At 41.0% G+C, this 13561-nt stretch overlaps 1 protein-coding gene across 1 annotated transcript in view; it reads left to right on the top strand.

Moving 5' to 3' along the window:
• SPNS2 (SPNS lysolipid transporter 2, sphingosine-1-phosphate) overlaps positions 1-13561 on the top strand; it is a gene marked incomplete at both ends in the record, with an annotated part of 132290 nt that overhangs the window by 72056 nt on the left and 46673 nt on the right. Inside the window, 2 exons of the mRNA XM_084299649.1 lie at positions 10302-10453; positions 11081-11147. Of these exons, the coding sequence (XP_084155775.1) occupies positions 10302-10453; positions 11081-11147 (219 nt within the window). The remainder of the gene's footprint in view (positions 1-10301; positions 10454-11080; positions 11148-13561) is intronic.

Raw genomic sequence — 13561 nt, 5'->3', positions numbered from 1 at the left:
TGACTGAAAAGTAATAGAAAAGTCTCTTGGGACTGCCACAGGTTTGAAGAGAGGCCAGTGATGGGAAGCTGGATTTCAGAGGAACTAAGAAAACCTTGGCCCCGATTTTTGTATGTGTGGAGCACACAGCAGCTCCCTGCTGGCTCTGGGAAGCACCATGGGAGTCTTGCTACTTTCAGGGTATTTTTGTTTTTGTTTTTTTCTCCAGAGTGCTTAATTAGATGCTTCACTTTAGAGCCTATCTGTAGGTATCCAGTTGTTAAACACTTTAGTTGCTGATTGAAGTGCATGAGAAGTGAAAAAGTAGCATCTTATAGTCTTTATTGGTTAATCTTACATACTAAATGATAATATAAATCTCATAATATAAGATCACTTTAATCAGCCAGTATCTCAAGTAGATTTCCAAATAAAACTCTCCACATTCAATTAAGTGTGCCTGAACAGGCCACCTGGGAGAACTAAAGCCATTAACAAATACTAGAGACAATCAAAGGAAAGGTGAGTGGACTTTGTTTCATCTCCCTTGCTAAATTCTATGTATAAATATGTATTTAGTTCTCTTTCTCCTTGCTGTAGTCTCTCTTGTACTCCTTGGGGGGCTCTGAATACCAGATGAATTTTCCCAGAAGGAAATTGTTCAAAGGTGAGGAGCTTAGAGTTAAAAGTTGGTAGGCCACTGAATGCATCCAAAATGAGCCAAAGTTTTGAAGTGTTTGACACAGTGTAGTTGGATGCAATAGAAGAATCAGATTTGCTTTAGAAACTGTAGTGTAAATCCATCCTAATTCAAAGGGTTATAAATTAATGCTTGAGTAAATGACTGAACAAGTGTGCTGAGGTTTCAGTAACTCAGCAGCTTGCATCTTGGTATGGTGTACTGGTCTTGGTATGGTTTACTGGTCTCACCTGTAACATGCTTGTAACCTCCAGCCACCATATAATAAGCAGGTGTGAATTAAATGAGCATATTCTCTAATACATTTATTTGCTTTGCCTATCTATCTGGAGAAGCAGGTTGGATACTTGAAGGAAGGCTGAGAGCATTTTCACTTCAGTGTTTAACCTGAAAGTAACCTGCTCTGGAGAATTCAGGGGAAGACCTTTGGGTACGATAAGCGTCCTTCATTGGACACGAATATTTAAACTTGTACACTTCCTGTGCCCAAGAAGATCTCAGGGAAGCCAAGTGAAGAAAAGCCTGCTTGGGGTGAAGGCGACAGAGACGTAGTAGATAAGATGTTGTCTGCCCTATGGATGTGAGAATTTGAACAGCTTACCTTTGCTAAGGTGGCATCCTTCCTCCAGAACTGTGCTCCTAGCCCTAGAGAGCCTGTAGTGATGTTTCAGAAAAGCTAACTTGTTGCTCTGTTATTACTGTTCACTGTCCAGTGTGCCATGTAATGGGTCATGTCCTTCACTTCAAACCAGGCAAACTGCTTGGTCAAGCTCTGATGTGTGCAGGGGTACTTGAGCTTTCAGGCCAGGACATTCAACTACTGGAGGGTTCTTCTCACAGTAAGCTTGGCTGATGGAGATGCTGTTCAGGGAGGCAGTGGAAAGCCCCAAGAACAATTTTGGCATGAACCTGAGCCAATGTATACTCTTGACATCAAGTGTGTTTGGAAAGACCTAGAGGACCTTTATTTCTGTACCTAAAATCTGCTTTACGAAGCTTTGAATAGCCTTCATCCTCTGAAAAGCAGCTTTACAAATTCTTGCTGTCTTTTCCATGTCATCAAACAATACTGAGGAATGCATAGCTCCCTGGGGAGGCTCAGTCTCAGCCTGCTGCGTTGCTTTAATTTCAGAGCTTTTTATCAAAGACTCAATCCAACCCAGAGCTGCAGTGAGAAATGCTGAATAGGATGTGAAGCACAGGATGAGGACAGGGCTGTATGGCCTCCCAGTTCTATCTTGTTGAGGCCTGCAGCTGGAGACAGTGTAAGGCCAAATGTTCTTGTAAGCCTTTTCAGGATGTCATCTGGCCTCAGATATGGAGGAGAAAAGGTTCAGGGGGATCCTATCAATGTGTATCAATACCTTTCAGAGGGCAGTAAGGGTGGAGCAAGACCCTTCTCAATGATGCCCAGAGGAAAGATGAGGCAATAGGCATAAGCTGAAATAAGAAAATTCCATTTAAAGATAAGAAGAAACATTTTTACTGTGAAGATGGTAAAATACTATAACAGGTTGTCCAGAGAGGCTGTAGCTTCTCCATCCTTGGAGATATTCAAGACACGATCCTGAGCTACCTGTTGTGACTTTGAGCAGGGGACTTGGATTAGGTGACCTGTAGAGGCTTGTTCCTTCCAACCTCAACCATACTTTGATTCTGTGATGTGCGGGCAAAGGAGAACGGTGTGAAAATGATGAGGAAAGATGGACTTGGCTTCAAGAGTTCAGTTTGAAAGGAGGCAACCATAGAACTTAAATCCAATAGTGATACAAGGTACAGGAGATGTTGTGTGCAGCAGTGACTTACAAGGCAGTTGTGGTTATAAAGAGATGGGGAGGGAAAAGTGGTTATGTGTAAGTGATGACATGCACTACAGGGGGAAAAAAGAGGGGTCTAAGCCCACTTGCTTCTCTGCAGTGGACCAAACAGCAAAAGAACTGGCAACTGCAGTGAATCTCCCCAAGCTTCCCTACCAGCACCACTCATTTCTGTTAAAGGAAGAAAGTCACGGTGGAGGTGAGAAGAGTTGTTTACAGCTAGCAAGACAGATAGCTGTACTATGAACCTCTAAGTGCACTTCTATCTCTCTATTAAAAATACTAAAATAATGGACAGCTGAGTGCTAGCAGCTCACACCATTACATCAGAGCTGATATTTCAACAGCCTGTTGCCAACCAGGCTCCACACAAGCATGCACCATGGCTAGGCCATTTCCATGCCACACAGACTAAACATAAAGCGGCTCCTTTCAGTTGTGGGAAATCCTGAAAACAATGCTTACCCAACCTATTGAAGCAGAAGGAAAATATCTACCAACAAAACATCTAGTGAACAGTTCTGCTCCCATGGTTTTATATATCTTGTTTTCTCTGATGGCAATCTTCATGACTGATTAGTTAGGAATACTTGTAGATGAAGGCAGATATTTGTCTTCCCTCATTCTTGCACAAAGATTTCCCTGACAGTAAGAAACCAAATGGCCAAAATTTGGCATGAATATTCAGTTGCTTAAAAGTCTAGGCTGCACTTGACAGAAAGACATGGTCTTCAGGACTGGCACAGGGAGACTCACAAATGCTGAATATATATCCCCTCTCTAGCTTTTCATAAGTTTGATTCTCTTTTAATTGAAGGACAGTTAGGACCATTCACACAACAAGGTAAGAGGTAGGATTTTGTGGTCTGTATCTAGATGTGACACACCATTGCTATTCAGTGTGTGAACCCAGGACTTGCATCCAACATGGAAAGCCAATGCCTTTGTTAGATGTATTCAAGATGTATAAAGCTTTGGGAGTGCACAGAGCTGGGAGATGTATTTAGGCTTATCTATTCTGCTGTAACCTTTGCCATCCTCCTGAGATACGGAATGGAATTTAAAACATCAACATCATCATTTAATGCCAACTTGTCTTTCGTGACATGTGAATGTTCCTTTCTGACTTGGAAACTTTCAGCTTCTTAAAGGTGGCTCCATCATTGCTGGGAAGACTAAAAGAAATGCTTGGTGTCTAAACAAATATCTCACCTGCATTTGTAATTTCATTCCATTGCTCAGCTCTTCTAGTGATTCTCAGCTAATGAGCTGGAATTTAAACTGTGAGTTTAGAGGAGCCAATGCTCTTAGTCACAATACCGATACTCAGAGGCATACTCCTGTTTTGGTTTGCATCATGATTAATGGCACAGCTTTGTGTACCTGTGGTAAAGGGTGTGGTGTGTCATCTTTAACCACTTAGATCCCTGCAAAATGCTGATAGGGCTAGGAAAACGTAATGAAATGCAACAAATGGTGTTTGTGTGACCAGGGCAAATGTTTGCATGTAAATGCAGCTGTCTGTCAAAAGCGACCACAGTTGTCCAGCCCTTGAATATTCTTTTGAGCTCCTTGGGCTTTACTTCGGGCAGCTGACTCCTGAAGTACATCAGATATACTATATCATATATATATACATATATCAGATATAATATATCAATTATCTGTCTTCAGTTGGTCTAACTGATCACTTGGGACTGCTGTGGTACGCTGGATATTGTCAGTGCAACACGCTGCCAGCCACAGAAATGCAAGAGTATAACTACAGTACAGTTCAATGGAGTTTCCTCTAGAAATACACAGAAATTAAATCAATCCTGATGCTTTCTCCTTAGTTTCCACACATCGATTCTAGACTTTATGTAGCAGTCTTCCTGGCATGTTGGCATGGATTGCTTTCTCTACGCATGTCTTCTTTCCAAGGATGCAAACCCTTGTTTGTTGCATAATGTTTATATAAAATAAAATAAAATAAAAAATTATTGCAAGCCTAAGTAGTTCAAATATGGAATTCCATGGTCCTGAGCCTTCTTTTAGAAAAGTTAAATGTAGATCTGTAGGAGGTTAACTCAATATCCTTGTAATGAGAAGGGTGCAGATGCTGTATAACAGAGCCGTCTTTTAGACCAGCAGCATTGGTTCAAAACATAGCTTGCACTGGTGCTGTGCATTCAGACTAGTAATTTACTCTACATTAGCTATATCTGTGTGATTTTACCAGTTCATGTAGCCCTAATCTAAATGAAGCATGTATTGAGCTTGTTTTAGAGACCCTTACAAGCTACTTCACATGCAAATGCAAATGCTTAATAACTAAAGCTTAAGGATCATGTGATTCTTTAGACAGTAAATCTGGTGGTTCAGAGTTGTACACATATTTGGCAGCTTATAGGTTTATCACTTACAGCTAATCTTTTAGAGAACTGTGGCTTAATTCCTTTTGTTAACTAATTAAAAAAGAGAAAGAAGTTAAAGCTGCAATTAGACCTATTAAGACTTGTATTACTCATTCAATGGTCTGTGCAACTAGGATAAATGTATAATTAGGAGGTTTGTCCAAACATGATTAAAGCTAGTCATGTGTCCTATGCCATCAAATATTGATGCGTGCATGAGATTGAGAGTAAAGCCAATATGAAAATGTGAGTATAAACCATGTCATACTTTTCAGAGAAAATATATGATCTCTCTTTTGGCGTATTATAAATATTTCATGCAAATGATGAAAGCTTTTTTCAGATGAAAATCCTGGAGGGATCACGTCTGGCCTATAGCTCCCTGTGGGCTAGTATCATTGGCAGCAGTAGTTAGACCAGGTCCATCTGACCCCATCAGCTATTGCTGTTGTTGTGTGCAGCTTGCTGATAGTTTAAGAAATCCAGAAGTTTTCAGGCAGTGCATCTCTACTGGAACCATAAACCACAGAATATCTTGAGATGGAAGGGATCTACAAAGATAATCGAGTCCAACTCCTGGCTCCACACAGGACCACCCAAAATATCAGACCTGATAACCCCTACGTCTGAGAGCCTTGTCCAAATGCTCCTTGAACTCTGGCAAGCTCAGTGCTGTGACCACATCCCTGGGCAGCCTGTCCCAGTGTCCAACCACCACTGGGTGCAGAACTTTTCCCTAACCCCCAGCCTGACCCTCCCCTGTCCCAGCTCCATGCCATCCCCTCGGGTTGTGTCGCTGTCCCCAGAGAGCAGAGCTCAGCGCCTGCCCCTCCGCTCCCCTCGTGAGGGAGCTGTAGGCCGCCATGAGGCCTCCCCTCGGCCGGCCCTGCTATGGACTGAGCAATATGGGTGACTTTAGCTGCTCCTCATGCATCTTGCCCTCTAGACCATTCACCGTCTTTGTTGCCCTCCTTTGGACATTCTCTAATGTTCTTCTTATGTCCTTATATTGTGGTGCACAGAACTGCACTCAGTACTTGAGATGAGGCCACACCAGTTCAGTGATCGGCTGATGCCCTGAGGCATGAGGATTTGTATCCCTTCAAAAACTCTTATCTGTTTTGGAGGATTGGGTTTCTTTTTTGTTTTGGTTTGCTAGTTTTCAAATTACAAAGTAGTAAATTCTTCAGCTTAGAGCTAGGGCATGTTTTTCCTTCCATGTGGTTAAGAGACGTGAAGAAGAGCAGGTCCACTGACCTTATCTACCTCAGATAAACATGCATGAGGGCTTTCTCTGTGCACTAGTTTCTGGTGCTGGTCTCTCATGAAGGGGGATTCCCAGGAAGACTGTGGCAGTTCAGATTCTCTGTCAGCCATGATTCTTTCCGTAAATTGGTGGTTTTGTGGCATATACAAGTTGGCGAAAGAGACTCAGAGCACCTTTGCATCCTAAATTGCCCCCAGAGCTCATAGCAGTTGCATGGTATGGATTAGATGTCCCGACCACAACCCCTCTCCAGCTGTCCACATCCATGCCGGAGGTCAGAGCTGGTACCTAGGAGCCCTGCTGCAGCATGGCAGTGTCTGTGACGCTCTCTGCAACACTTTCAGCTGAAGCACAGGCAGGGAAGTGTATTACTGCTATACAGCCCGTTCAAAGAAAACCATTGCATCTTTACAAACCAGGAGTTGTTGGCAGCTCTCAAAGAGATGCAGACATCTTTGACATGACTGTTAGCAAAAATGAAAGGCATAAATAGATTGTTTGCTGTAATAACTCTGTTTCGAAAACCTTCAGTTGCTAGTGATGACCCAGAGAAAAAGACACTGAAGTCTTGAAGCTGCTGGTCGTAACCTTCAGAAATGGAATAAGCTCAGGTGCTGAAAGCGCACTAAGTCTTTTTCAATTTTCCTGCCAGAGTGAGAAGTATTTGCTCAGATGAACAAATTACAGAACAGCTCCAAAGCAATGCAGAAAAGAATAAGCTTCTTAATATATACCAATTTCTGCTTGGGGAACAGTGAAATTCATTTACCGGTTCCCTCTCTTAGCTGCCTCTGTTGCTCTTAAGGGCAGATACTGTAGAGAAGAATTTGGCTGGTGTCAGCCCTTTTTGTCTCACTAAATTGCTGAGAGTCCTGGGGTAGGCAAAGATGATAAAGTACTTGGGGGAAAATGTAGTGTAGAGGAAATGGTAGAAGTGTCCTGCTCCGGCTATGGAGGAGAATGGAGCTTCCTGTGTATGAGTAATATCTGTCATTCCCATTTGTTTATGTCGATTGTAATATTCACATACAAAGAGAGAGAAAAACATGTGCGTATGGGTGTATGTGTATATAAATACACACATAAAATAGCAGTTGTCTACATTGCATGCATAGTGGTTTTGGGATCCGTTTCTAAGTGGTTCATGGTATATCCGTGGATATACCACGCGTAAGAATTTTTGAGTCATTTTGTTGTTTGTATTTTTTTTTCCTATATGAAAAATGAAAAGATTAGGCCTCTCTCTGAGAGGACTGTTTTGTTTTTTTTTTTTATCTTGGGGGCAGGTACCCAGCAGTCCCTGTTCAGAGATGACAAAACATATGTTCCACTAACTGTTATTAGAGATGGAAGATTGAAGGCTCTAGCTTACTGAAATTATTGCATATTTTTTTTGTATAGGTACCAAGAGAAAGTGTGCTAGCAAATATCCAGAGATGTTTCAGAAAGATTAGAACAGGCACTAGCTTTGCAATCTTACAGAGCTCTAAAACAAGGCACAACATGATAAATTATAATTCCCTGGTATTGTTGTAGATTTTTAATGTTGTGCCTTGTCATTACACCTAAATAGCTGTATTATCCATAGTGCTGAATATATAATTTCAGAATGGAAATAGCATTTATGTCTTTATGCACATTTTGTTTTTATCAGATTGCTGACATTACCATCTGAAGTCAGAATCTCATGATGTAAATTTGGATACCTTTATACCTTTTCTTCAGAGAATATATTTAAAATAGTAAGTAGATATTTGGAGTGTGTAAGCAAGGGATAAGCCAGAGAGGAGGAATCGAGGAGGAACTAGGGGAGAGGAACAAGTATATTACTTGTTGCAGATGATTTCATTGTATGAGGATTCTGATTCAATAGTATAGGTGGAACCAAGTCACTCTTTACCACTATTAGAATTTTTCCCACAATTTTCCTGCTTTAAGCAGTGTTTGACAGGAAGCTTATAACAACGTTATTTGGAGGAAATCCCTGTCCAGTTTAATCAGGGAGTGATTCCTGGCTGGTAAGCACAAACCTGGGGCATTTTTATGTAGGTATTTCAAATTTGAGGAACATCCAGTGCATTTGCAAATTTGTCATTCTACAGGTGTAACCATCATATACTCATGCCAAAATGGACAGATGACTGTTTTGTCTGTCACACTCTCTGTGATCCAAGACTTAACCTCTTACGAAACCAAAATCAGCCTCCAATTCCCCTGCTTTCTAATTCTGCATGACTAAGTCATTCGGTATGTTATAAATACTGTTGCTCATTCCAAATACATTGGGTACCTGTGCAGCAATCATTGTCAGCATACTCCCGTAGTAATGTGGAGTGGTTTAGCATTGGGCAACTGGCATAAATTAAAAACTTGAGTCACAGTATTGCCCTTTCTGCATACACCCACACATCTCTGTTACGTATGTGCCGCTTATGGGAGTTAGATGAATGACAGCAGCACCGCAAACGCCCTCCCAGCAAACAAGGAACTTGTACACACTCAGAAAATAGGTATCGATGCAAGATTTACATCAAAATAAGAGGAAGTGAAGAGTTCACAAAAGTATTTGTTTTATGTGGCTACAGGAATTTTCAAGAAATATTTTTCAGCTAGGGGATTGCGGTACAGAAGACAATGAAAATATGCTGGTGGTAAAGTTTTGTCTGCTTTATGACTGAGGTGTGTGTCTTGATGTTTGCATGGCATTTTCCATCTTTGTGAATGAAAGACCTGTATTCTGGCTTAGGTTTTGCTGTAGGGCATGAAATCAGTCATTTTCCTGCAACTCCGCTGTAATTGCTCGTTATTCTTAAAGTATTTTCATGTTTAAGGACATATCACATTCCCTGCTGTTCTTCACAAATGATCTATAGAATAATAACAGTAAACTTAGGATTTGTAGAGGCTACATTTGTAGAAAAAGGTTCCATGCACATACAGTTTTCTGCAGTTGAGTGGTGTTTAATTGCTGCACCTGCAATTACTTCTGGGTGTAGCTCAGGTTGCTCAGATGTCTAAGAACTTGATCGTGCTGATGTATCAAGCATTTTGGCATCAAAGTACTGTGCCTTATGCCTTCACACAGCAGCACCCAGAAAATTGCAGGTGTACCAGAAAAGGTTGGCTTGAAAATCAGGTCCTTGCACTTTACAAAAATGTTGGCTAAAACACGGTAACAGCCCATGAAAAAAATTCTATTAGATGAATAATTCCTTTTCATCCACCTCAGGCTGTGTCGTGCTGAATGTGAAGCCCCTCTCCTTGTTCTGTTCAGTTACCATTTACTTGGAAGGGCACATCATTCTTTGGGCAGCTTAATGCTTTTGTAACCTGCTCAGTTGCCTTGTGTGGCTCTGAATCTTTCATCTGGTGGTAATAGTTGCTGAGCACGCGGATGTTCATGTGTTCAGGTGGCTCACAGTAAATCTCAAGTCTTATCTCTTCATAACTCTGTGCATCTCGGCTCAGACTGTAACCTGAGCTTTCTCAGAAGTGTTCAGCTGTGGCTTAGTCTGTCTTCCTGCTGCAAGGGGGAGATTTATGCTTTTTTCAAGGAAAGCAGAGAGGTCGGTGCTTAGCACCTTTGGAAATCCTCCCTTATTCAGTATCTTCTAATCATGGAGAAAATCAAGAGTTTGGGAGATTGCGGGTTCAACTCCTGCGCAGCTTTGAAGAGCCTCCAGAATTTCACCAGTCTTAACTCGTCCCTTGGCATGCCGGGGAGGCTGTGGTTGCGCTCGGCAGGTATTACTTTCCCTGGATCCCAGAAGCAGGATTTGTTATACTCAGCCACCTCCCAAAATCTCCCTCTGTCAGTGCACTGTTGCTGGCAATTAGATTTAACATGCTGAAAATAAATTGAGGGTCTTGCTGTCTTAGAAAATCATATTGAGTGCAATATGGTATTATTGCTACTTTTCTTTCATGCCTATAAATCTTCACAAAAAATATATGGTCCCTTTTATCCCCAGCAAGAGATAAATAAAAAGAATCTGAGGTTTTAAAAAATAAATGCATACAATGTTACCACTTTCCATTCACATGTGTTTATATTTCCCTAGCTGGGCAGCTTTCACTGTTGTCCATCCTGAATTCAAAAATATAAAGCGACGCTTGCTAAGGTGTTTTATTTCTTTTTGCAGTATTTCTGGCTTCTTGTGCTCTCACGAGGTTTGGTTGGCATCGGCGAAGCAAGTTACTCCACTATTGCTCCAACCATCATCGGAGACCTTTTCACCAAAAACACAAGGACCCTTATGCTGTCTGTTTTCTACTTTGCAATTCCTCTTGGCAGGTAGGTAACATAATGCTTTTTTCATCTGCTTTTGGCTTTTCTTTTAAAGTTAGCTCACACAAATCTTGAGTTGCTAAAGATGATAGTTGTTCTGTCTTTGGTTGGAACAATTTAGACAGGAAAATATTGTCAGAAGTGACTAATTAGTTGCAGGAATTGAATTATTTTTTCTAGCCCTGTTACTCGTTCACGTGTGACTTTTGGGAACTAGCGGGAAGGATTTATTTATTTTTTTACAGAAATTGGGTGGGAATGGAAACAAAATATTTTAACTGACTTTCTTGGAGCATTATTAAACTAAGCTATCAATTTGAATACTATTATATTTGTTCTGAATTGGTGCTTCAATTAATTTGAGGTCCATCCACTGTGGATTGAAAGGTCAGCTATGAACTTGAGATCAGTGTCCAATATTCCATTGGATTTCAGCATTTTTAGACCAACAGTGCTGGGAAGAGTTACATATTAGCTGCTATCCTCTTCATCCCCCATGTTTCTTCCCTGAAGAACTAGAAGAGACTGGAACACACAATTGATTTTGACTGTTTTTATCTTTGCTTAAGAACAGCTGTGATTGTGGTACTCTATTAAAACTCAGACCTATTCTCATCCTTTCATCACTTTCAGTGGCTTGGGATACATCACTGGATCAAGTGTGAAGCAAGTTGCTGGAGACTGGCACTGGGCATTGCGGGTAAGCCAGTCTCTTGGTGTGACATTCACATGCAGGTTTCCATTTTTGAGCTTATAACGTTGACTATTCCACAAGCAAAAAGTGCTTGTTGGGATTTTTTTTTTTCCAAATCCTTCAGCTCTTCAATGATAAAGATAGCTTGAAATTCAAAATGTTCCTAAAAATGCTTTTTTTTTTTCTTTTCAAAGTATATATTTTTGTTTATTTTTCCTCTGTAAAATTGCACATTGTGAACACTCTGAATTCACCTTCAATAAGCACTAGCCTGGCTTTGGGCCAGTTCATAGGAAACTTTACTGAGTCTTATATATCAGTTTTAATAACATCTTAATAACAGCTGTATCAGTTGATCAGTGTTAGAAGAGTTCTATCACACAAATCCCCAACCTGTTATTATATACACTGTTATATAGAGACGGTAAAGGATTGGAGATTAACGCCTGTGGATATTAAGTGCATAGCAGATGCATTCTCTAAGCAAATTGGAAAGGTATGTGGTTTTGGCTCATTGTACTTGTTTTTCTCCCTGCTTGGGAGCAAGAATTTTCCGATCACTTTATTATCAGTCAACCATGGTTTCTTGATGAGTTTGGGAAGATGAGGCATTGGCCTTAAATCAACTCCACAGTCTTTCAGGCCCTTGCTGTCAAGAAACTCTGAGAATGGCTTCCTGCTTTGAGGAAAAAACACTTTGTTCCAGTTTCCGCTTGTTTTTCTGCCCTGAGACAGTCGGTTTCCTTCTACTTTAACCTCTTGGGACCTTGATAAACGTGTTGAAAAGATAATACATTCCAATCACATACGCACAAACAAATCCTGCACACAAAGATGTCTTGAAAGAGCTGGCAGGAAGCAGCCCAGCAGAACTGTTTTCTGACCTTTGTCAGTCTGGGTGGCATGTGCCCCAGTGAGTTGCATTCTCTAGCTTTGGCACTTCATGAGGACAATGAATCTCATATAGCCCAGGCCAACCCCATTTGTAACAGCAGGTGATGAAATATGTGGGTTCCCATCTCAAGTGAATGTTCCTTTCTGTGGCACGGACAATTGCCTGTCCAGCAAAGGTAAGAAAAGCCAGGAAAGTCACTGTGAACAGTTCATTTGCACCTAGGAGAGTTTCCATCTGTCAACCTGAAATGAAAAGAATTAGGTTTAATAACCTAAAGCTTCAGACCAAGAGAGTGCTTGCCTCATTCAATAGCAGAAATGCTTTAAGGGTAATATGAACTTTTGAGCAAAGGTTAACACAAGGGAAGAGAAACTCCAAAGCCCCTTCTCCCAGTCATATTGTCTGATTTTCGGGTGGTCTGTTGCAGACCCAGGAGTTGGACTTCATGATCCTTGTGGGTCCCTTCCAACTCAGGATATTCTATGGTTGTATGATTTAATGATTTATCTTGGACCACTCTTCTATCTGTAAAATCCAAATAATTAGTTTATACAAAGAAATCATCACTAGTGCCTTTCTGTTTGGTTGAAGTCTCCATAGTTATCCTGAGAAATCCAGACAGTCTGCAAGGCTGTACCCCTTATGGGATCTTGATTTCCACCGTAAATGACACATGGATGCACGATTCCCTGACTGTGTGAAACTGTGGGAATCTGTAAGACAAGCTCCATACTTCCGTGAGTGTTTCTTAGGACAGGATTGCTTAGTTTTGTTAGTCAAACAGCACATGTCGAAAGCTTCCAGACATCAGCATAAAGGAGCCTCTGTTCTTTTGGCAATCGTTGTACTCCTGCAAGATGTACTAGATTTGCCAACGTGATGCTTCCCTCTGTGATGCCCTGTGGCCTCCAGCTCTGGAGGAGGTCAGGAATACTCAGTGGGCTGAAGAAGGCAGAAGGGCACTTTGGCTAGGGGCAACTTTGTCTCTGGATCTAGCACTAATGTCAGTGTTTTGCTGTAACATTGCTGAGTATCAACAGATATTATCCTGTCAGGGGAGTAAGCCTCCAGATAAAAATCAGAGACTTGAAATTGTATGGCTCTAGAAAATACCAGCATTTCCTTTGTTTGTTTGTTTTGTTTAACAGTGCTATGTCTTCTGTTCAACTGTGATAAGAGTACTGTATTGAGCTTCATTTGTCCCTGGATGAGGAACACTCCTGGCTTTCCAGTTCTAAAATATTTTTTTTGTCTTCCATTACCTTCCCTAGAAGAGTTCTGGATTTGTCTTCTTTGGGCATGTAATATATCTCTATGTGTAAAGACCATTTTCAGGTTATTATTGGAAGCATATTTTTAGGAACAGGAATTTTATTTTGAAAATGGCATGTACAGAAGAGATAATAGTTCACTGAAAGTCCGTGTTTCTATTTTCCTAGTAGAACCATTTTCCATGCTAACAATAATGGAATTTCAGTGTCAAAACGAGAATCACATTCATAGCTTGTAAAACACTGTAGAATGT

The sequence above is a fragment of the Netta rufina genome (genome assembly GCF_964035555.1).
Source record: "Netta rufina genome assembly, chromosome: 21".
NCBI classification, from domain to species: domain Eukaryota; kingdom Metazoa; phylum Chordata; class Aves; order Anseriformes; family Anatidae; genus Netta; species Netta rufina.
This window is presented reverse-complemented; position numbering and strand designations above follow the sequence as displayed.